Genomic DNA, 20,947 nt, shown 5'->3' on the forward strand with positions numbered 1-20,947 from the left:
GATCAGGGGCTGATTCCAGGAAGCCTGGGGCAGAGCAGCTCTGCCTTGGGCTTCCTGGAGTCAGCCGCTGGTCAGTTTCAGCAGCAGCTGAATCGGGGACAGCTGGGGTGCTGCTGGGTTGGGTTCCGCAGCCCCGAGGGGCAGCGCTACGGGACCAACCCGGCAGCACTCTAGCTGCTCTGCCCTAGGTATCCCGATTCAGCCGCTGGTCAGTTTTAGCAGCGGCTGAATCGGGGAAGCTGGGGGCAGAGCAGCTCCAATGGTCTGGCTGCCCGCAGCACTTCCGGGTTCATGATGGTGCCAGACCATCAGGAGTGCCTGACCAACAGATGCCGGACCATCGGAGTTTTACTGTATAGAAAAAGGAAAGTTTCTCTTAATACAAAGCTCTAGGAGAAATGTTCCTGAGATTCTATAAGAACACTTAAAGATAGATCTAAAAGGACAAGATCTTAATACAAAGTGATATGAGAGTGATAAATTACAGGGATTTATCCACACTGCCCTACAGAGAGGCTGTGGGTGGGGTGCCATGAAGGGGTCCCCTTGCTTGTTGGCCTTCCTGAGGAAAGGTCTGCGGTGCCATCCGTGGCATTTGCGCCGACCTCGCTGCCCGAGCAGTGGGGCAGGGAAGCATCTGGTGTGGAGAGAGCCCCTGGAGTGGGGCACCAGCCCCAGACTAGGTGGCATGACAAGGCTGGGGGTCAAGCCTTCCGGAACATGGGCTCAGCCGCAGACGGGTTAGGAGGGCTCTGCCCCACAGGAGAGTGGAAGAGAACCCAAGGCCAGGCTGGGTGCTGGCCCTGGATCGAGGTCCACGACTCGGAGCCTGTTGCTGGCCTATGCACCGGGCTGGGGCAGAAGCTGGGAAAATTGCCCCAGCATCCACCTACACTTGCTTGTGTCTCAGAGGCCCTGCCCATGGCCCAGCACTGTGGGGCAGTCTGTGTGAATCTCACCCTGCTGGCTCTGGCAGCTAAGGAATCAAAGAGCCATGTGCTGAGCAGAGGCCAAGGAGCCCTGGGCGAACCCTGCGTCCTGGGGATGCAGCTGCCTGTTCCCAGGTCCCTGGGGCTCAGGGCTGGATGCCCCAGGAAGGGGTCAGCCCATCAAGGGCCCTTTGGCAGGCAGCTCCCAGGAGCTCAGGGCGTCTCCCTGTGGTCAGCTCAGGGGCGCTGCTTTGGAAGGCAGCACGCCGGCCCTGCTTTCAGCCACGGAGCCGCCGGAGGCAGGGCCACGCCCGGTCCCACAGGCTGAGAGCCGTGAACATGAGCCAGCCTCGCAGGACGGAGACCTGGCAACACACAGGCATCACTGCGCGCAGGGCAGGAGGGGCAGCGTGCGCCTCCTTAGAGCTGGGAGCAAAGTCACATGCCCTTCCTCGGGGAACACGCCACCTCCCTGCCGGGCACCCTTGGCTGACTCGCACACCAGCCTCAAGGGCCAGGTTCCATGGATGCACCTTCCTACCTGCCATCCTGTAACAATATGGCTTCTCTGCAGCCATGTTGGAAGGCCTGTGCTAGGCCTGAACCAAAGCCGCCTTCTGCAGCCAGACTGAGGAGTAGCAGCCATTCCTGTAAGGCCTGGAGTCACGTCCTCACATTCCATCCAAATTGTATTACAAAGTGTCACACCAGATTGTGAGGAGGGACGGTGCCCTGATAACCCCCCACTGTCACCAGGTAAAGAAACAGATCTCAAGATGGGTAAAGAGATCTTTACCGTTCTGTCTGGCAAGAAACTGCTTAGCCATAGAGGATGTTGTGGAATCCTCATCCTATGAGCATTGTCACGACACTGTCCTATTATTTGACTGTGTGATCTCTGTCTGGTTTGTAACTGTTTCTGTCTGCTGTATAATTAATTTTGCTAGGTATAAATCAATTAAGGTGGTGGGGAATTATTGGTTAGGTAATTTTGTTATGCTTGGTAAGTAAAATGATACTAAAATAATTGGTTAAGGTCTAGCTAAGCAAGACTCAGGTTTCATTATATAAACGGGTTCAAGAAGGAGAAGAGGAAGATCATCAGAAGTAACAGAAGGAAGAGGCTAGAAGGGGACCAGGAGGAGGGAGAAGACCTGGAAAAGAAGAACTCACCTCTGAGACACAGCCTAGGACCAGAGAGACTGATATTGCCTGGCGAACGGGGAAGTCTGTCTGCCTTTATCAGTGATAGAGATGTAGCCGTGTTAGTCTGGTGTAGCTGAAACAAAGGACAGGACTGTGTAGCACTTTAAAGACTAACAAGATGGTTTATTAGGTGATGAGCTTTCGTGGGCCAGACCCACTTCCTCAGATCAGATAGTGGAAGAAAATAGTCACAACCATATATACCAAAGGATACAATAAAAAAAAAGTGAACTCATGTGAAATTGACAAATCAAATTTTACAACAGAGTGGGGGGAAGGTAAGTTTCTGTGACGTAGTGACATAGGGGTGATAATAGGGGAAGTTTCTATGAGGTTCCCTAGCAATGGAGCCAGTGGCGGGAGGGGAGCCGGGGCCCTGGAGCTGGTGGAGGGAGGGAAGCCAGGGCCATGGGGGGGGAGGGGCGGGGCTGTGGAGCCGGTGGGGGAGGGGAGCAGGGGCCATGGGCCGGGCGGGGGGCGCCACGGAGGGCTCGGCAGGGGGCGCTGTGACGTGCGGCGGAGCAGGCAGGGCCAGGCGGCGGCCGGAAATGACGTAGTGCCGCGGCCGGGCGGAAGCGGGCTGTAGCCTGGTAACGGCGGCGCGCGGGCCATGGGGCGGAAGCTGGTGCTGCACCTGGACCTGAACCTCACGCTGGCGCCGCTGGACGCGGCCACGGGCCAGGACCCCGCCGCGGCGCTCAACGCGCACCTCAGCGGCCGCGCCTGGGGCGCGCCCGGCCCCAAGGGTGAGCCGGCCCCGCCCCTCGGTCCCCCCCCTCCGGTCGGCCCCGCCCCCCGCCGCGGCCCCGCCCCCTTCTGCCGGTCCCGCCCCCGCCGCGGCCACGCCCCTTCGGTCTGCCCCCGCCCCCCGCCGCGGCCCCGCCCCGCCCCCTTCTGCCGGTCCCGCCCCCCGCCGGCCGCCTCCTGTGCGAGAGAGCTCACACCCCTAGAGAGGAGCATCGCCAGGCGAGGGGCCGCCCCTTCCCCCGCCGGCCGCGCCTTCCCCCGCCCGAGGGGCCGCCCCTTCCCCTTCCCGCGCCGGCCGCGCCTTCCCCCGTCCAAGGGGCCGCCCCTTCCCCCGCCCAGGGGGGCCGCCCCTTCCCCCGCCCAGGGGGGCCGCCCCTTCCCCCGCCCGAGGGGCCGCCCCTTCCCCTTCCCGCGCCGGCCGCGCCTTCCCCCGCCTTCCCCCGCCCGAGGGGCCGCCCCTTCCCCTTCCCGCGCCGGCCGCGCCTTCCCCCGTCCAAGGGGCCGCCCCTTCCCCCGCCCGGGGGCCGCCCCTTCCCCCGCCGGCCGCGCCTTCCCCCGCCCAGGGGGGCCGCCCCTTCCCCCGCCCGGGGGCCGCCCCTTCCCCCGCCCGAGGGGCCGCCCCTTCCCCTTCCCGCGCCGGCCGCGCCTTCCCCCGTCCAAGGGGCCGCCCCTTCCCCCGCCCGGGGGCCGCCCCTTCCCCCGCCGGCCGCGCCTTCCCCCGCCCAGGGGGGCCGCCCCTTCCCCCGCCCGGGGGCCGCCCCTTCCCCCGCCCGAGGGGCCGCCCCTTCCCCTTCCCGCGCCGGCCGCGCCTTCCCCCGTCCAAGGGGCCGCCCCTTCCCCCGCCCGGGGGCCGCCCCTTCCCCCGCCCGGGGGCCGCCCCTTCCCCCGCCGGCCGCGCCTTCCCCCGCCCAGGGGGGCCGCCCCTTCCCCCGCCAGCCGCGCCTTCCCCCGCCCGGGGGCCGCCCCCTCCCGCGCCGGCCGCGCCCCCCGCCCGGGGGGCCGCCCCCTCCCGCGCCGGCCGCGCCTTCCCCCGCCCGGGGGCCGCCCCCTCCCGCGCCGGCCGCGCCTTCCCCCGCCCGGGGGCCGCCCCCTCCCGCGCCGGCCGCGCCTTCCCCCGCCCGGGGGCCGCCCCCTCCCGCGCCGGCCGCGCCTTCCCCCGCCCGGGGGGCCGCCCCCTCCCGCGCCGGCCGCGCCTTCCCCCGCCCGGGGGGCCGCCCCCTCCCGCGCCGGCCGCGCCTTCCCCCGCCCGGGGGGCCGCCCCCTCCCGCGCCGGCCGCGCCTTCCCCCGCCCGGGGGGCCGCCCCCTCCCGCGCCGGCCGCGCCTTCCCCCGCCCGGGGGCCGCCCCCTCCCGCGCCGGCCGCGCCCCCCCGCCCGGGGGGCCGCCCCCTCCCGCGCCGGCCGCGCCTTCCCCCGCCCGGGGGCCGCCCCTTCCCGCGCCGGCCGCGCCTTCCCCCGCCCGAGGGGCCGCCCCTTCCCGCGCCGGCCGCGCCTTCCCCCGCCCGGGGGGCCGCCCCTTCCCGCGCCGGCCGCGCCTTCCCCCGCCCAGGGGGGCCGCCCCTTCCAGCGCCGGCCGCGCCTTCCCCCGCCCAGGGGGGCCGCCCCTTCCCGCGCCGGCCGCGCCTTCCCCCGCCCGGGGGCAGCCCCTTCCCGCGCCGGCCGCGCCTTCCCCCGCCCGAGGGCCGCCCCTTCCCCGCCGGCCGCGCCTTCCCCCCCCCCCCCCGAGGGCCGCCCCTTCCCGCGCCGGCCGCCCCTTCCCCCCCCGGGGGCCGCCCCTTCCCCGCCGGCCGCGCCTTCCCCCCCCCCGAGGGCCGCCCCTTCCCCGCCGGCCGCCCCTTCCCCCCCCGGGGGCCGCCCCTTCCCCCGCCCGGGGGCCGCCCCTTCCCCCGCCGGCCGCGCCTTCCCCCGCCCAGGGGGGCCGCCCCTTCCCCCGCCCGGGGGCCGCCCCTTCCCCCGCCCGAGGGGCCGCCCCTTCCCCTTCCCGCGCCGGCCGCGCCTTCCCCCGTCCAAGGGGCCGCCCCTTCCCCCGCCCGGGGGCCGCCCCTTCCCCCGCCGGCCGCGCCTTCCCCCGCCCAGGGGGGCCGCCCCTTCCCCCGCCCGGGGGCCGCCCCTTCCCCCGCCCGAGGGGCCGCCCCTTCCCCTTCCCGCGCCGGCCGCGCCTTCCCCCGTCCAAGGGGCCGCCCCTTCCCCCGCCCGGGGGCCGCCCCTTCCCCCGCCGGCCGCGCCTTCCCCCGCCCAGGGGGGCCGCCCCTTCCCCCGCCGGCCGCGCCTTCCCCCGCCCGGGGGCCGCCCCCTCCCGCGCCGGCCGCGCCTTCCCCCGCCCGGGGGGCCGCCCCCTCCCGCGCCGGCCGCGCCTTCCCCCGCCCGGGGGCCGCCCCCTCCCGCGCCGGCCGCGCCTTCCCCCGCCCGGGGGCCGCCCCCTCCCGCGCCGGCCGCGCCTTCCCCCGCCCGGGGGCCGCCCCCTCCCGCGCCGGCCGCGCCTTCCCCCGCCCGGGGGGCCGCCCCCTCCCGCGCCGGCCGCGCCTTCCCCCGCCCGGGGGCCGCCCCCTCCCGCGCCGGCCGCGCCTTCCCCCGCCCGGGGGGCCGCCCCCTCCCGCGCCGGCCGCGCCTTCCCCCGCCCGGGGGGCCGCCCCCTCCCGCGCCGGCCGCGCCTTCCCCCGCCCGGGGGGCCGCCCCCTCCCGCGCCGGCCGCGCCTTCCCCCGCCCGGGGGCCGCCCCCTCCCGCGCCGGCCGCGCCTTCCCCCGCCCGGGGGGCCGCCCCCTCCCGCGCCGGCCGCGCCTTCCCCCGCCCGGGGGGCCGCCCCCCTCCCGCGCCGGCCGCGCCTTCCCCCGCCCGAGGGGGCCGCCCCTTCCCGCGCCGGCCGCGCCTTCCCCCGCCCGGGGGGCCGCCCCTTCCAGCGCCGGCCGCGCCTTCCCCCGCCCAGGGGGGCCGCCCCTTCCAGCGCCGGCCGCGCCTTCCCCCGCCCAGGGGGGCCGCCCCTTCCCGCGCCGGCCGCGCCTTCCCCCGCCCGGGGGGCAGCCCCTTCCCGCGCCGGCCGCGCCTTCCCCCGCCCGAGGGCCGCCCCTTCCCCGCCGGCCGCGCCTTCCCCCCCCCGAGGGCCGCCCCTTCCCGCGCCGGCCGCCCCTTCCCCCCCCGGGGGCCGCCCCTTCCCCGCCGGCCGCGCCTTCCCCCCCCCCGAGGGCCGCCCCTTCCCCGCCGGCCGCCCCTTCCCCCCCCGGGGGCCGCCCCTTCCCCCGCCGGCCGCGCCTTCCCCCGCCCGAGGGCCGCCCCTTCCCGCGCCGGCCGCGCGTTTCCTTGCGCAGGAGCGGCCGTACTTGCGGATGAACCCGCCAGTGTAGACAGAGCCAGGAGCTGAGAGCTGACCGGCTACGGGGAAAGGGTTTCCTGTCGGCTCTCCCCATCTCCTGCCCGCCGGCTCTCCGGGCCATGGGGCGCCACCACTCTTCCCTTGCTGTCTGTTTCAGATGAGTGGCAGTGGCTGAGTGACTCCGCCTCCCTGCTGCCTCCCTGCCAGGGCGCTGTGAGCTTCTCTTCTCAGTATGGGCGCGATGCTGCCTTCACGGCCACAGCACTGGGGCGGCGGTTCCGGAGCCTGCACACGCACCACTTGCAGCTCCTGGAGTGGCGGGGCCAGCCGCACCCAGCGCTCTCTGTCAGCGGCGAGCATGGCCAGCACTACCACTTGCTGCTGCCCTCCTTCTTCCACCTCCTGGAGACCCTGCACCAGGAGGGGAGGCACTTCGCCGTCATCCTGAGGACCTTCGGCACAGACCTCCCCCGTGCCCTGCACGCTGTGCACTGTGCCTTGGAGGGGCAGCACCCCCAGTTCCCTGCCCTGCGGGACCTCTCGGTGGGTGCCCTGGGAGCAGAGGGCTGAGAGCATTGTGCATTTGCCCCGGCCCCCAGCTCCCCACACACTGCCACCTCGTTGGCATGCCGAGCTCGGGTCGCAGCGATCTGTGCAGCTTTGAGAGGTGCATACCCCTCCCTGGGTCTTGTGCTCCCTGCGGGCTGTCTGGGGAGGAAGCTGCCCAGGCCTGAGAGCCAGCGTAGGCAAAGGGTGTGACCAGGCTGGTGCCTAGCAGTGAGTGGGGGCCGATGGCCGGGGGGACGTCCCTTCTGCTCAGGGTGCGGCACGTGCCGCCTGGGGCTTTGAGGCTATTTGGGGAGGGAGAGGTTACCGGTGTGTCCAGCCTGCAGCCCTGCCCTTCTGTCTCCTGCCTGCCATTGCAGCTCCCGGTGGACCTTACAGCAGGCCGCATCCGCTGCAGTGAGCGCGAGGTGGTGCTGAGCCAGGGAGCAGAGCGCGTTTCCAGCAGGGACGGAGGAAGGAAGCTGTACAGCTATTTCAGCTCCCTGGAGGGCGTGGTTGGCTTCCAAGACCACTTTGATTGGTGAGAGACAAGAGGGGGCCTGGAAGTGGCCTGGGCGTGCGCGCTCGCCCCTTCGCACGCCCCGGGAGGCTGCCCCCAGCCCTCTCACTGCTGAGGACTTGCTCTGCCAGCCAGCCCCCTCCCCCACCCGGGAAACGCCCCGTCCCTCTCCGCTGCAGGCCCGCGCTGTGCGCTGGTGCGCGTCACCTTCGCTTAGGCGCCCCGAAGAGCCAGTTCCCTCCCTCCCCGTCGGCCTCCCCTGCCTCAGGGCTCGCCTGCGCTGGGAAGAGCTTGCCCCTTATCCCAGCCCCAGGCCAGACCCCTGGCACTGGACGGGCCCGAGCCTGGGCCTGCTCCACACTCCTGAGGGCCCTCGTCCCACTTGCTGTCTTGCAGGTGGGCCAGTAATCAGTTCTCCTGCCGGGGTGGGAAGCCTGTTTGGATTGACCCGCACGACTCCTGCGTGCAGCACATCTTCATCGACGACAACGTTCGCCCGGACGACTCGGACTCCATCGTCTGCCCCCAGGTACCGGGCCCTGGCTGGACAGGGGCTCTGCCACACTCCTACCCTAGCCAGTCCCCAGGGGGGCGGGGGGCTGGGCTGGGGGGAGCAGGGTTTCCCCAGGACTTCCTTCGCTGGCATGAGCGGTGCTTACTCCTGCTGGGCCCCGGGCTGGCCAGCCTGCCTCTGCTTCCTGTTGTGTGCTCGAGGGGCATGCGCCAAAGCCAAGGGTATTAGAGACAGGCATGTGCAGGCCTCCTGCCCCCCCAGCGGAGAGCTGGTGCTCCGGTCTCACGGGGGGCCTGTGGGGGCTCCCCAATGTTGGGGGGAGCCTGGGGCTGGGGCTGGCCCCTGGGTTCCCCACCCCTGAGCTGAGTAATGGAGAAGGCCCTTTGTGGAAGCCAGGCCCCTGGCCCCTTTGCTGACCGTGTGGCAGGAGCTGGCCTGGTGCCACCCCATGCCTTCCGCCCAGCTGCTCTCTCGGCCCGAGCGCTCTGGAGCAACCCAGGCCGCTGCCCGTCCCCTCGGACTCCAGAGCAGGCTTGTTGGCGCTGCGGGTTCGGCGCATGCTGGTTGCATCCGTGCTCTGCTGGGCTGCTGACGAGGGAGGCTGAGCGGCGTGGCCAGGGCAGCCCTCGCTCTGTACCGGGCCTGCCACGCCACGTGGCGCCAGAGAAACAGCAGCTCCCCCCGCCAGCCATGGAGCAAAGCCTGAGCCACAGCCCGGTGCTGGCAAGGAGCGTCGCGCTCAGGGGCCCTGGGGCAGCCCAGCCGGTGAAGGAAGGGAAGGGCCTGTTCTCCAGGGCGCGAGCAGGGTCTCCGGGCGGCTTTCCCCAGCGGCGTGTTGTGCTTCTCCCTGCAGGCTCCGCACAGGGGTAGGGCGGCTGGCTCGGCCCAGGCACTGGTGGGGCGCGGGGAGGCGGGGGCCCTGAGCTCTTGCGGGCGCTGTGTGGGAGGAGGGAGTGCCCCACCCTGCCAGGCTGTCTGCTCGGGCTGGGGCCGCCTGCTGCTCACCGGCCTTTCCTCGCCTCCCCCCCGCAGGTCTTCCTGGGGAGAGGAGGCAGCCGTGCCAGGCCAGCTCCCGCTGCTGAGCTCTATGACACTTGCCTGGTGCAAGCCGACTTCCTGGAGGCCATCGCTGAGCAGAGCTATTTCCGGCGCTGCGTGCGCAGGTGTGAAGAGAACTACGGGCGCTACCTGGCCAGTGCTGAGCGCCAGCAGCTCCACCCAGAGTGACCTCGCTCCCTGCCAGGTCCTGGGGCCATGGGCCGGCTGCCCTGGGCCTCCTAGGCTGGTCCCTGCCCTCATCCCGCCTCCAGGCACTTGCTCTGAGCTGCCTTCCCTCCGGCGGGGCGGGCTGTGCTGGAGGCAGGGAGTGCCAGGCGCCCCTCGCAGTGCCAGTGCTGCAGGCGCATCGGCTGGTGTCCTGCAGGAGGGAGCTGCTCCCAGCAACACCTGCTGTGCTCCTGCAAGAGCCCTCTGCCTTTGGCTTCCTGTGCCCAGGCTCTGGGTGGGATTCCAGCGTGCCAGGGACCACGCCCTGCTCAGTGCGGGCTCTGCCTGCCTGCCGGGGCTGCCTTTGCACTGAGCCCTGGCGCAGGGCAGCCCCAGCACCCCCACAGGACAGGGCGCCCTGCTACGTGTCACCCCGGGATACATCCGGCCCTCCCTGCCGTCGTGGATGCTGGGAGAAGCCGATGCCTTGGTCCTCCCCTTCCCCGCTCTTCCGTGGCCCAGAGGGAAGCCAGCCACAGGGGCAGACAAGGCCCCGCTCTGAGCGGTTTCGCTCCACGCCACGGTGCTTGGACGGCCCCACCCAGAGCTGTGCCCCGGCAGGAGGAGGCTGCCAGGGCATAGGACAGGCACTCCCCGGCTCTGCCCTGCGCTGTGCTCTGGGGCCAGTCCCTTTCCTTTGCTCTCCCCGGGCCGCCGGCCACCTGGGCGCAGACCCAGGCCCGCTGCAGCGAGTTTGGCAGACAGCCCCTCTGAGCTGTGTCCCAAATGCCACCGCCATGCTCACGAGTCATGGGGGTGCTGCACTGGCTCTGTGCCCCGCAAGTCTGGTGGCACAGCAGCCTCCCGCCGGGTGTTGGTGGAGGCGCTGCTGATGGGTGTTTCCCGTGAGCAAGCCCAGGGCATCCGGGGCGTGTTCACAGTCCAGCAGGCCCCAGGCTGGGCTGCTGTGAGTAGCGGTGAGAGCGCTCAGCCTCGCCTGCTCTGGAGGGGCTGGTACTCCGGCTCCCGCTCAGACATTTGGGGGGGACTAGGGCTCCCTGGGGCCACACTCTGCCTGCCTTATGCAATGAGCCGCCTCGAGCCACAGAGCTTCAGATGGCGCCTGTTGTCCAACAGCCAGCCTGCAAGATGGGCAGTGCCCTGTTGGCAGAGACCTGCCCCCGCACCAACCCAAGAGGTAGCTTGGCGACGGGTAATGGTGAGCGGCACGGCCGGGGAGCCCTCGCTCTGACCGGTGATGGTGAGCGGCACGGCCGGGGCAGCCCTCGCTCTGACCGGTGATGGGGAGCGGCACGGCCGGGGAGCCCTCGCTCTGACCGGTGATGGCGAGCGGCACGGCCGGGGAGCCCTCGCTCTGACCGGTGATGGCGAGCGGCACGGCCGGGGAGCCCTCGCTCTGACCGGTGATGGTGAGTGGCACGGCCGGGGAGCCCTCGCTCTGACTGGTGATGGGGAGCGGCACGGCCGGGCAGCCCTCGCTCTGACTGGTGATGGGGAGCGGCACGGCCGGGCAGCCCTCGCTCTGACTGGTGATGGGGAGCGGCACGGCCGGGCAGCCCTCGCTCTGACTGGTGATGGTGAGCGGCACGGCCGGGCAGCCCTCGCTCTGACCGGTGATGGCGAGCGGCACGGCCGGGGAGCCCTCGCTCTGACCGGTGATGGCGAGCGGCATGGCCGGGCAGCCCTCGCTCTGACTGGTGATGGTGAGCGGCACGGCCGGGCAGCCCTCGGTCTGACCGGTGATGGCGAGCGGCACGGCCGGGCAGCCCTCGCTCTGACTGGTGATGGCGAGCGGCACGGCCGGGCAGCCCTCGCTCTGACTGGTGATGGTGAGCGGCACGGCCGGGCAGCCCTCGCTCTGACCGGTGATGGCGAGCGGCACGGCCGGGGAGCCCTCGCTCTGACCGGTGATGGCGAGCGGCACGGCCGGGCAGCCCTCGGTCTGACCGGTGATGGCGAGCGGCACGGCCGGGCAGCCCTCGCTCTGACCGGTGATGGCGAGCGGCACGGCCGGGCAGCCCTCGCTCTGACTGGTGATGGTGAGCGGCACGGCCGGGCAGCCCTCGGTCTGACCGGTGATGGCGAGCGGCACGGCCGGGCAGCCCTCGCTCTGACCGGTGATGGTGAGCGGCACGGCCGGGGAGCCCTCGCTCTGACCGGTGATGGGGAGCGGCACGGCCGGGGCAGCCCTCGCTATGACCGGTGATGGGGAGCGGCACGGCCGGGGAGCCCTCGCTCTGACGGGTGATGGCGAGCGGCACGGCCGGGGAGCCCTCGCTCTGACCGGTGATGGCGAGCGGCACGGCCGGGCAGCCCTCGCTCTGACCGGTGATGGTGAGCGGCACGGCCGGGCAGCCCTCGCTCTGACCGGTGATGGGGAGCGGCACGGCCGGGCAGCCCTCGCTCTGACCGGTGATGGGGAGCGGCACGGCCGGGGCAGCCCTCGCTATGACCGGTGATGGGGAGCGGCACGGCCGGGGCAGCCCTCGCTCTGACCGGTGATGGCGAGCGGCACGGCCGGGGAGCCCTCGCTATGACCGGTGATGGTGAGCGGCACGGCCGGGGAGCCCTCGCTATGACCGGTGATGGTGAGCGGCACGGCCGGGGAGCCCTCGCTCTGACTGGTGATGGCGAGTGGCACGGCCGGGGAGCCCTCGCTATGACCGGTGATGGCGAGCGGCACGGCCGGGGCAGCCCTCGCTCTGACCGGTGATGGTGAGCGGCACGGCCGGGCAGCCCTCGCTCTGACCGGTGATGGGGAGCGGCACGGCCGGGAGAGCCCTCGCTCTGACCGGTGATGGTGAGCGGCACGGCCGGGAGAGCCCTCGCTCTGACCGGTGATGGCGAGCGGCACGGCCGGGGCAGCCCTCGCTCTGACCGGTGATGGCGAGCGGCACGGCCGGGGAGCCCTCGCTCTGACCGGTGATGGTGAGTGGCACGGCCGGGGAGCCCTCGCTCTGACTGGTGATGGGGAGCGGCACGGCCGGGCAGCCCTCGCTCTGACTGGTGATGGGGAGCGGCACGGCCGGGCAGCCCTCGCTCTGACTGGTGATGGGGAGCGGCACGGCCGGGCAGCCCTCGCTCTGACTGGTGATGGTGAGCGGCACGGCCGGGCAGCCCTCGCTCTGACCGGTGATGGCGAGCGGCACGGCCGGGGAGCCCTCGCTCTGACCGGTGATGGCGAGCGGCATGGCCGGGCAGCCCTCGCTCTGACTGGTGATGGTGAGCGGCACGGCCGGGCAGCCCTCGGTCTGACCGGTGATGGCGAGCGGCACGGCCGGGCAGCCCTCGCTCTGACTGGTGATGGCGAGCGGCACGGCCGGGCAGCCCTCGCTCTGACTGGTGATGGTGAGCGGCACGGCCGGGCAGCCCTCGCTCTGACCGGTGATGGCGAGCGGCACGGCCGGGGAGCCCTCGCTCTGACCGGTGATGGTGAGTGGCACGGCCGGGGAGCCCTCGCTCTGACTGGTGATGGGGAGCGGCACGGCCGGGCAGCCCTCGCTCTGACTGGTGATGGGGAGCGGCACGGCCGGGCAGCCCTCGCTCTGACTGGTGATGGGGAGCGGCACGGCCGGGCAGCCCTCGCTCTGACTGGTGATGGTGAGCGGCACGGCCGGGCAGCCCTCGCTCTGACCGGTGATGGCGAGCGGCACGGCCGGGGAGCCCTCGCTCTGACCGGTGATGGCGAGCGGCATGGCCGGGCAGCCCTCGCTCTGACTGGTGATGGTGAGCGGCACGGCCGGGCAGCCCTCGGTCTGACCGGTGATGGCGAGCGGCACGGCCGGGCAGCCCTCGCTCTGACTGGTGATGGCGAGCGGCACGGCCGGGCAGCCCTCGCTCTGACTGGTGATGGTGAGCGGCACGGCCGGGCAGCCCTCGCTCTGACCGGTGATGGCGAGCGGCACGGCCGGGGAGCCCTCGCTCTGACCGGTGATGGCGAGCGGCACGGCCGGGCAGCCCTCGGTCTGACCGGTGATGGCGAGCGGCACGGCCGGGCAGCCCTCGCTCTGACCGGTGATGGCGAGCGGCACGGCCGGGCAGCCCTCGCTCTGACTGGTGATGGTGAGCGGCACGGCCGGGCAGCCCTCGGTCTGACCGGTGATGGCGAGCGGCACGGCCGGGCAGCCCTCGCTCTGACCGGTGATGGTGAGCGGCACGGCCGGGGAGCCCTCGCTCTGACCGGTGATGGGGAGCGGCACGGCCGGGGCAGCCCTCGCTATGACCGGTGATGGGGAGCGGCACGGCCGGGGAGCCCTCGCTCTGACGGGTGATGGCGAGCGGCACGGCCGGGGAGCCCTCGCTCTGACCGGTGATGGCGAGCGGCACGGCCGGGCAGCCCTCGCTCTGACCGGTGATGGTGAGCGGCACGGCCGGGCAGCCCTCGCTCTGACCGGTGATGGGGAGCGGCACGGCCGGGCAGCCCTCGCTCTGACCGGTGATGGGGAGCGGCACGGCCGGGGCAGCCCTCGCTATGACCGGTGATGGGGAGCGGCACGGCCGGGGCAGCCCTCGCTCTGACCGGTGATGGCGAGCGGCACGGCCGGGGAGCCCTCGCTATGACCGGTGATGGTGAGCGGCACGGCCGGGGAGCCCTCGCTATGACCGGTGATGGTGAGCGGCACGGCCGGGGAGCCCTCGCTCTGACTGGTGATGGCGAGTGGCACGGCCGGGGAGCCCTCGCTATGACCGGTGATGGCGAGCGGCACGGCCGGGGCAGCCCTCGCTCTGACCGGTGATGGTGAGCGGCACGGCCGGGCAGCCCTCGCTCTGACCGGTGATGGGGAGCGGCACGGCCGGGAGAGCCCTCGCTCTGACCGGTGATGGTGAGCGGCACGGCCGGGAGAGCCCTCGCTCTGACCGGTGATGGCGAGCGGCACGGCCGGGGCAGCCCTCGCTCTGACCGGTGATGGCGAGCGGCACGGCCGGGGAGCCCTCGCTCTGACCGGTGATGGTGAGTGGCACGGCCGGGGAGCCCTCGCTCTGACTGGTGATGGGGAGCGGCACGGCCGGGCAGCCCTCGCTCTGACTGGTGATGGGGAGCGGCACGGCCGGGCAGCCCTCGCTCTGACTGGTGATGGGGAGCGGCACGGCCGGGCAGCCCTCGCTCTGACTGGTGATGGTGAGCGGCACGGCCGGGCAGCCCTCGCTCTGACCGGTGATGGCGAGCGGCACGGCCGGGGAGCCCTCGCTCTGACCGGTGATGGCGAGCGGCATGGCCGGGCAGCCCTCGCTCTGACTGGTGATGGTGAGCGGCACGGCCGGGCAGCCCTCGGTCTGACCGGTGATGGCGAGCGGCACGGCCGGGCAGCCCTCGCTCTGACTGGTGATGGCGAGCGGCACGGCCGGGCAGCCCTCGCTCTGACTGGTGATGGTGAGCGGCACGGCCGGGCAGCCCTCGCTCTGACCGGTGATGGCGAGCGGCACGGCCGGGGAGCCCTCGCTCTGACCGGTGATGGCGAGCGGCACGGCCGGGCAGCCCTCGGTCTGACCGGTGATGGCGAGCGGCACGGCCGGGCAGCCCTCGCTCTGACCGGTGATGGCGAGCGGCACGGCCGGGCAGCCCTCGCTCTGACTGGTGATGGTGAGCGGCACGGCCGGGCAGCCCTCGGTCTGACCGGTGATGGCGAGCGGCACGGCCGGGCAGCCCTCGCTCTGACCGGTGATGGTGAGCGGCACGGCCGGGGAGCCCTCGCTCTGACCGGTGATGGGGAGCGGCACGGCCGGGGCAGCCCTCGCTATGACCGGTGATGGGGAGCGGCACGGCCGGGGAGCCCTCGCTCTGACGGGTGATGGCGAGCGGCACGGCCGGGGAGCCCTCGCTCTGACCGGTGATGGCGAGCGGCACGGCCGGGCAGCCCTCGCTCTGACCGGTGATGGTGAGCGGCACGGCCGGGCAGCCCTCGCTCTGACCGGTGATGGGGAGCGGCACGGCCGGGCAGCCCTCGCTCTGACCGGTGATGGGGAGCGGCACGGCCGGGGCAGCCCTCGCTATGACCGGTGATGGGGAGCGGCACGGCCGGGGAGCCCTCGCTCTGACCGGTGATGGCGAGCGGCACGGCCGGGGAGCCCTCGCTATGACCGGTGATGGTGAGCGGCACGGCCGGGGAGCCCTCGCTATGACCGGTGATGGTGAGCGGCACGGCCGGGCAGCCCTCGCTCTGACCGGTGATGGCGAGCGGCACGGCCGGGGAGCCCTCGCTCTGACCGGTGATGGCGAGCGGCATGGCCGGGCAGCCCTCGCTCTGACTGGTGATGGTGAGCGGCACGGCCGGGCAGCCCTCGGTCTGACCGGTGATGGCGAGCGGCACGGCCGGGCAGCCCTCGCTCTGACTGGTGATGGCGAGCGGCACGGCCGGGCAGCCCTCGCTCTGACTGGTGATGGTGAGCGGCACGGCCGGGCAGCCCTCGCTCTGACCGGTGATGGCGAGCGGCACGGCCGGGGAGCCCTCGCTCTGACCGGTGATGGCGAGCGGCACGGCCGGGCAGCCCTCGGTCTGACCGGTGATGGCGAGCGGCACGGCCGGGCAGCCCTCGCTCTGACCGGTGATGGCGAGCGGCACGGCCGGGCAGCCCTCGCTCTGACTGGTGATGGTGAGCGGCACGGCCGGGCAGCCCTCGGTCTGACCGGTGATGGCGAGCGGCACGGCCGGGCAGCCCTCGCTCTGACCGGTGATGGTGAGCGGCACGGCCGGGGAGCCCTCGCTCTGACCGGTGATGGGGAGCGGCACGGCCGGGGCAGCCCTCGCTATGACCGGTGATGGGGAGCGGCACGGCCGGGGAGCCCTCGCTCTGACGGGTGATGGCGAGCGGCACGGCCGGGGAGCCCTCGCTCTGACCGGTGATGGCGAGCGGCACGGCCGGGCAGCCCTCGCTCTGACCGGTGATGGTGAGCGGCACGGCCGGGCAGCCCTCGCTCTGACCGGTGATGGGGAGCGGCACGGCCGGGCAGCCCTCGCTCTGACCGGTGATGGGGAGCGGCACGGCCGGGGCAGCCCTCGCTATGACCGGTGATGGGGAGCGGCACGGCCGGGGCAGCCCTCGCTCTGACCGGTGATGGCGAGCGGCACGGCCGGGGAGCCCTCGCTATGACCGGTGATGGTGAGCGGCACGGCCGGGGAGCCCTCGCTATGACCGGTGATGGTGAGCGGCACGGCCGGGGAGCCCTCGCTCTGACTGGTGATGGCGAGGGGCACGGCCGGGGAGCCCTCGCTATGACCGGTGATGGCGAGCGGCACGGCCGGGGCAGCCCTCGCTCTGACCGGTGATGGTGAGCGGCACGGCCGGGCAGCCCTCGCTCTGACCGGTGATGGGGAGCGGCACGGCCGGGAGAGCCCTCGCTCTGACCGGTGATGGTGAGCGGCACGGCCGGGAGAGCCCTCGCTCTGACCGGTGATGGCGAGCGGCACGGCCGGGGCAGCCCTCGCTCTGACCGGTGATGGCGAGCGGCACGGCCGGGGAGCCCTCGCTCTGACCGGTGATGGTGAGTGGCACGGCCGGGGAGCCCTCGCTCTGACTGGTGATGGGGAGCGGCACGGCCGGGCAGCCCTCGCTCTGACTGGTGATGGGGAGCGGCACGGCCGGGCAGCCCTCGCTCTGACTGGTGATGGGGAGCGGCACGGCCGGGCAGCCCTCGCTCTGACTGGTGATGGTGAGCGGCACGGCCGGGCAGCCCTCGCTCTGACCGGTGATGGCGAGCGGCACGGCCGGGCAGCCCTCGCTCTGACCGGTGATGGCGAGCGGCATGGCCGGGCAGCCCTCGCTCTGACTGGTGATGGTGAGCGGCACGGCCGGGCAGCCCTCGGTCTGACCGGTGATGGCGAGCGGCACGGCCGGGCAGCCCTCGCTCTGACTGGTGATGGCGAGCGGCACGGCCGGGCAGCCCTCGCTCTGACTGGTGATGGTGAGCGGCACGGCCGGGCAGCCCTCGCTCTGACCGGTGATGGCGAGCGGCACGGCCGGGGGAGCCCTCGCTCTGACCGGTGATGGCGAGCGGCACGGCCGGGCAGCCCTCGGTCTGACCGGTGATGGCGAGCGGCACGGCCGGGCAGCCCTCGCTCTGACCGGTGATGGCGAGCGGCACGGCCGGGCAGCCCTCGCTCTGACTGGTGATGGTGAGCGGCACGGCCGGGCAGCCCTCGGTCTGACCGGTGATGGCGAGCGGCACGGCCGGGCAGCCCTCGCTCTGACCGGTGATGGTGAGCGGCACGGCCGGGGAGCCCTCGCTCTGACCGGTGATGGGGAGCGGCACGGCCGGGGCAGCCCTCGCTATGACCGGTGATGGGGAGCGGCACGGCCGGGGAGCCCTCGCTCTGACGGGTGATGGCGAGCGGCACGGCCGGGGAGCCCTCGCTCTGACCGGTGATGGCGAGCGGCACGGCCGGGCAGCCCTCGCTCTGACCGGTGATGGTGAGCGGCACGGCCGGGCAGCCCTCGCTCTGACCGGTGATGGGGAGCGGCACGGCCGGGCAGCCCTCGCTCTGACCGGTGATGGGGAGCGGCACGGCCGGGGCAGCCCTCGCTATGACCGGTGATGGGGAGCGGCACGGCCGGGGAGCCCTCGCTCTGACCGGTGATGGCGAGCGGCACGGCCGGGGAGCCCTCGCTATGACCGGTGATGGTGAGCGGCACGGCCGGGGAGCCCTCGCTATGACCGGTGATGGTGAGCGGCACGGCCGGGGAGCCCTCGCTCTGACTGGTGATGGCGAGTGGCACGGCCGGGGAGCCCTCGCTATGACCGGTGATGGCGAGCGGCACGGCCGGGGCAGCCCTCGCTCTGACCGGTGATGGTGAGCGGCACGGCCGGGCAGCCCTCGCTCTGACCGGTGATGGGGAGCGGCACGGCCGGGAGAGCCCTCGCTCTGACCGGTGATGGTGAGCGGCACGGCCGGGAGAGCCCTCGCTCTGACCGGTGATGGCGAGCGGCACGGCCGGGGCAGCCCTCGCTCTGACCGGTGATGGTGAGCGGCACGGCCGGGGCAGCCCTCGCTCTGACCGGTGATGGTGAGTGGCACGGCCGGGGAGCCCTCGCTCTGACTGGTGATGGCGAGCGGCACGGCCGGGCAGCCCTCGGTCTGACCGGTGATGGCGAGCGGCACGGCCGGGGCAGCCCTCGCTCTGACTGGTGATGGCGAGCGGCACGGCCGGGAGCCCTCGCTCTGACCGGTGATGGCGAGCGGCACGGCCGGGGAGCCCTCGCTCTGACTGGTGATGGTGAGCGGCACGGCCGGGGAGCCCTCGCTTTGACCGGTGATGGTGAGCGGCACGGCCGGGGAGCCCTCGCTTTGACCGGTGATGGTGAGCGGCACGGCCGGGAGAGCCCTCGCTCTGACCGGTGATGGCGAGCGGCACGGCCGGGAGAGCCCTCGCTCTGACCGGTGATGGCGAGCGGCACGGCCGGGGCAGCCCTCGCTCTGACCGGTGATGGCGAGTGGCACGGCCGGGGAGCCCTCGCTCTGACCGGTGATGGTGAGCGGCACGGCCGGGGAGCCCTCGCTCTGACCGGTGATGGCGAGCGGCACGGCCGGGCAGCCCTCGCTCTGACCGGTGATGGTGAGTGGCACGGCCGGGGAGCCCTCGCTCTGACTGGTGATGGCGAGCGGCACGGCCGGGGGGCCCTCGCTCTGACCGGTGATGGCGAGCGGCACGGCCGGGGGCCCTCGCTCTGACCGGTGATGGGGAGCGGCACGGCCGGGGCAGCCCTCGCTCTGACTGGTGATGGTGAGCGGCACGGCCGGGGCAGCCCTCGCTCTGACCGGTGATGGGGAGCGGCACGGCCGGGGAGCCCTCGCTCTGACCGGTGATGGTGAGCGGCACGGCCGGGCAGCCCTCGCTCTGACTGGTGATGGGGAGCGGCACGGCCGGGCAGCCCTCGCTCTGACCGGTGATGGGGAGCGGCACGGCCGGGCAGCCCTCCCTCTGACCGGTGATGGGGAGCGGCACGGCCGGGGCAGCCCTCGCTATGACCGGTGATGGGGAGCGGCACGGCCGGGGAGCCCTCGCTCTGACCGGTGATGGCGAGCGGCACGGCCGGGGAGCCCTCGCTATGACCGGTGATGGTGAGCGGCACGGCCGGGGAGCCCTCGCTATGACCGGTGATGGTGAGCGGCACGGCCGGGGAGCCCTCGCTCTGACTGGTGATGGCGAGTGGCACGGCCGGGGAGCCCTCGCTATGACCGGTGATGGCGAGCGGCACGGCCGGGGCAGCCCTCGCTCTGACCGGTGATGGTGAGCGGCACGGCCGGGCAGCCCTCGCTATGACCGGTGATGGTGAGCGGCACGGCCGGGGAGCCCTCGCTATGACCGGTGATGGTGAGCGGCACGGCCGGGGAGCCCTCGCTCTGACTGGTGATGGCGAGTGGCACGGCCGGGGAGCCCTCGCTATGACCGGTGATGGCGAGCGGCACGGCCGGGGCAGCCCTCGCTCTGACCGGTGATGGTGAGCGGCACGGCCGGGCAGCCCTCGCTCTGACTGGTGATGGGGAGCGGCACGGCCGGGAGAGCCCTCGCTCTGACCGGTGATGGTGAGCGGCACGGCCGGGAGAGCCCTCGCTCTGACCGGTGATGGCGAGCGGCACGGCCGGGGCAGCCCTCGCTCTGACCGGTGATGGTGAGTGGCACGGCCGGGGAGCCCTCGCTATGACCGGTGATGGTGAGCGGCACGGCCGGGAGAGCCCTCGCTCTGACCGGTGATGGCGAGCGGCACGGCCGGGGCGGCCCTCGCTCTGACCGGTGATGGCGAGCGGCACGGCCGGGGAGCCCTCGCTCTGACCGGTGATGGCGAGCGGCACGGCCGGGGAGCCCTCGCTCTGACCGGTGATGGCGAGCGGCACGGCCGGGGAGCCCTCGCTCTGACCGGTGATGGTGAGCGGCACGGCCGGGAGAGCCCTCGCTCTGACCGGTGGTGGCGAGCGGCACGGCCGGGGCAGCCCTCGCTCTGACCGGTGATGGTGAGTGGCACGGCCGGGGCAGCCCTCGCTCTGACCGGTGATGGTGAGTGGCACGGCCGGGGAGCCCTCGCTCTGACTGGTGATGGCGAGCGGCACGGCCGGGCAGCCCTCGCTCTGACCGGTGGTGGCGAGCGGCACGGCCGGGGCAGCCCTCGCTCTGACCGGTGATGGCGAGCGGCACGGCCGGGGAGCCCTCGCTCTGACCGGTGATGGCGAGCGGCACGGCCGGGGAGCCCTCGCTCTGACTGGTGATGGTGAGCGGCACGGCCGGGGAGCCCTCGCTTTGACCGGTGATGGTGAGCGGCACGGCCGGGGAGCCCTCGCTTTGACCGGTGATGGTGAGCGGCACGGCCGGGAGAGCCCTCGCTCTGACCGGTGATGGCGAGCGGCACGGCCGGGAGAGCCCTCGCTCTGACCGGTGATGGCGAGCGGCACGGCCGGGGCAGCCCTCGCTCTGACTGGTGATGGTGAGCGGCACGGCCGGGGCAGCCCTCGCTCTGACCGGTGACGGCGAGCGGCACGGCCGGGCAGCCCTCGCTCTGACCGGTGATGGTGAGCGGCACGGCCGGGGAGCCCTCGCTCTGACTGGTGATGGTGAGCGGCACGGCCGGGGAGCCCTCGCTCTGACCGGTGATGGGGAGCGGCACGGCCGGGGCAGCCCTCGCTATGACCGGTGATGGGGAGCGGCACGGCCGGGCAGCCCTCGCTCTGACCGGTGATGGGGAGCGGCACGGCCGGGGAGCCCTCGCTCTGACCGGTGATGGTGAGTGGCACGGCCGGGCAGCCCTCGCTCTGACTGGTGATGGTGAGCGGCACGGCCGGGCAGCCCTCGCTCTGACCGGTGATGGTGAGCGGCACGGCCGGGCAGCCCTCGCTATGACCGGTGATGGTGAGCGGCACGCCCGGGGAGCCCTCGCTATGACCGGTGATGGTGAGCGGCACGGCCGGGGAGCCCTCGCTATGACCGGTGATGGTGAGCGGCACGGCCGGGGAGCCCTCGCTCTGA

General features: G+C 73.1%; 2 protein-coding genes across 2 annotated transcripts in view; both read left to right on the forward strand.

The window, feature by feature from the left end:
- The first annotated feature begins 2,583 nt into the window (after positions 1-2,583).
- Positions 2,584-9,143, forward strand: LOC102453591 (uncharacterized). Its single transcript, XM_089781304.1, has 5 exons — positions 2,584-2,881; positions 6,346-6,731; positions 7,115-7,275; positions 7,651-7,783; positions 8,801-9,143. The coding sequence occupies exons 1-5, from the start codon at positions 2,746-2,748 to the stop codon at positions 8,993-8,995; spliced, it is 1,011 nt and encodes a 336-aa protein (XP_089637430.1). The 5' UTR covers positions 2,584-2,745; the 3' UTR covers positions 8,996-9,143.
- The window catches only part of KLHDC8B (kelch domain containing 8B), a 38,486-nt gene continuing 26,339 nt past the window's right edge, over positions 8,801-20,947 (forward strand). The window contains exon 1 of the mRNA XM_075917366.2: positions 8,801-8,931. The gene's annotated coding sequence lies outside the window, so the exon portion shown is untranslated. The remainder of the gene's footprint in view (positions 8,932-20,947) is intronic.

The sequence above is a fragment of the Pelodiscus sinensis genome, chromosome 11, assembly GCF_052426305.1.
Source record: "Pelodiscus sinensis isolate ZL-2025 chromosome 11, ASM5242630v1, whole genome shotgun sequence".
Lineage (NCBI taxonomy): Eukaryota > Metazoa > Chordata > Testudines > Trionychidae > Pelodiscus > Pelodiscus sinensis.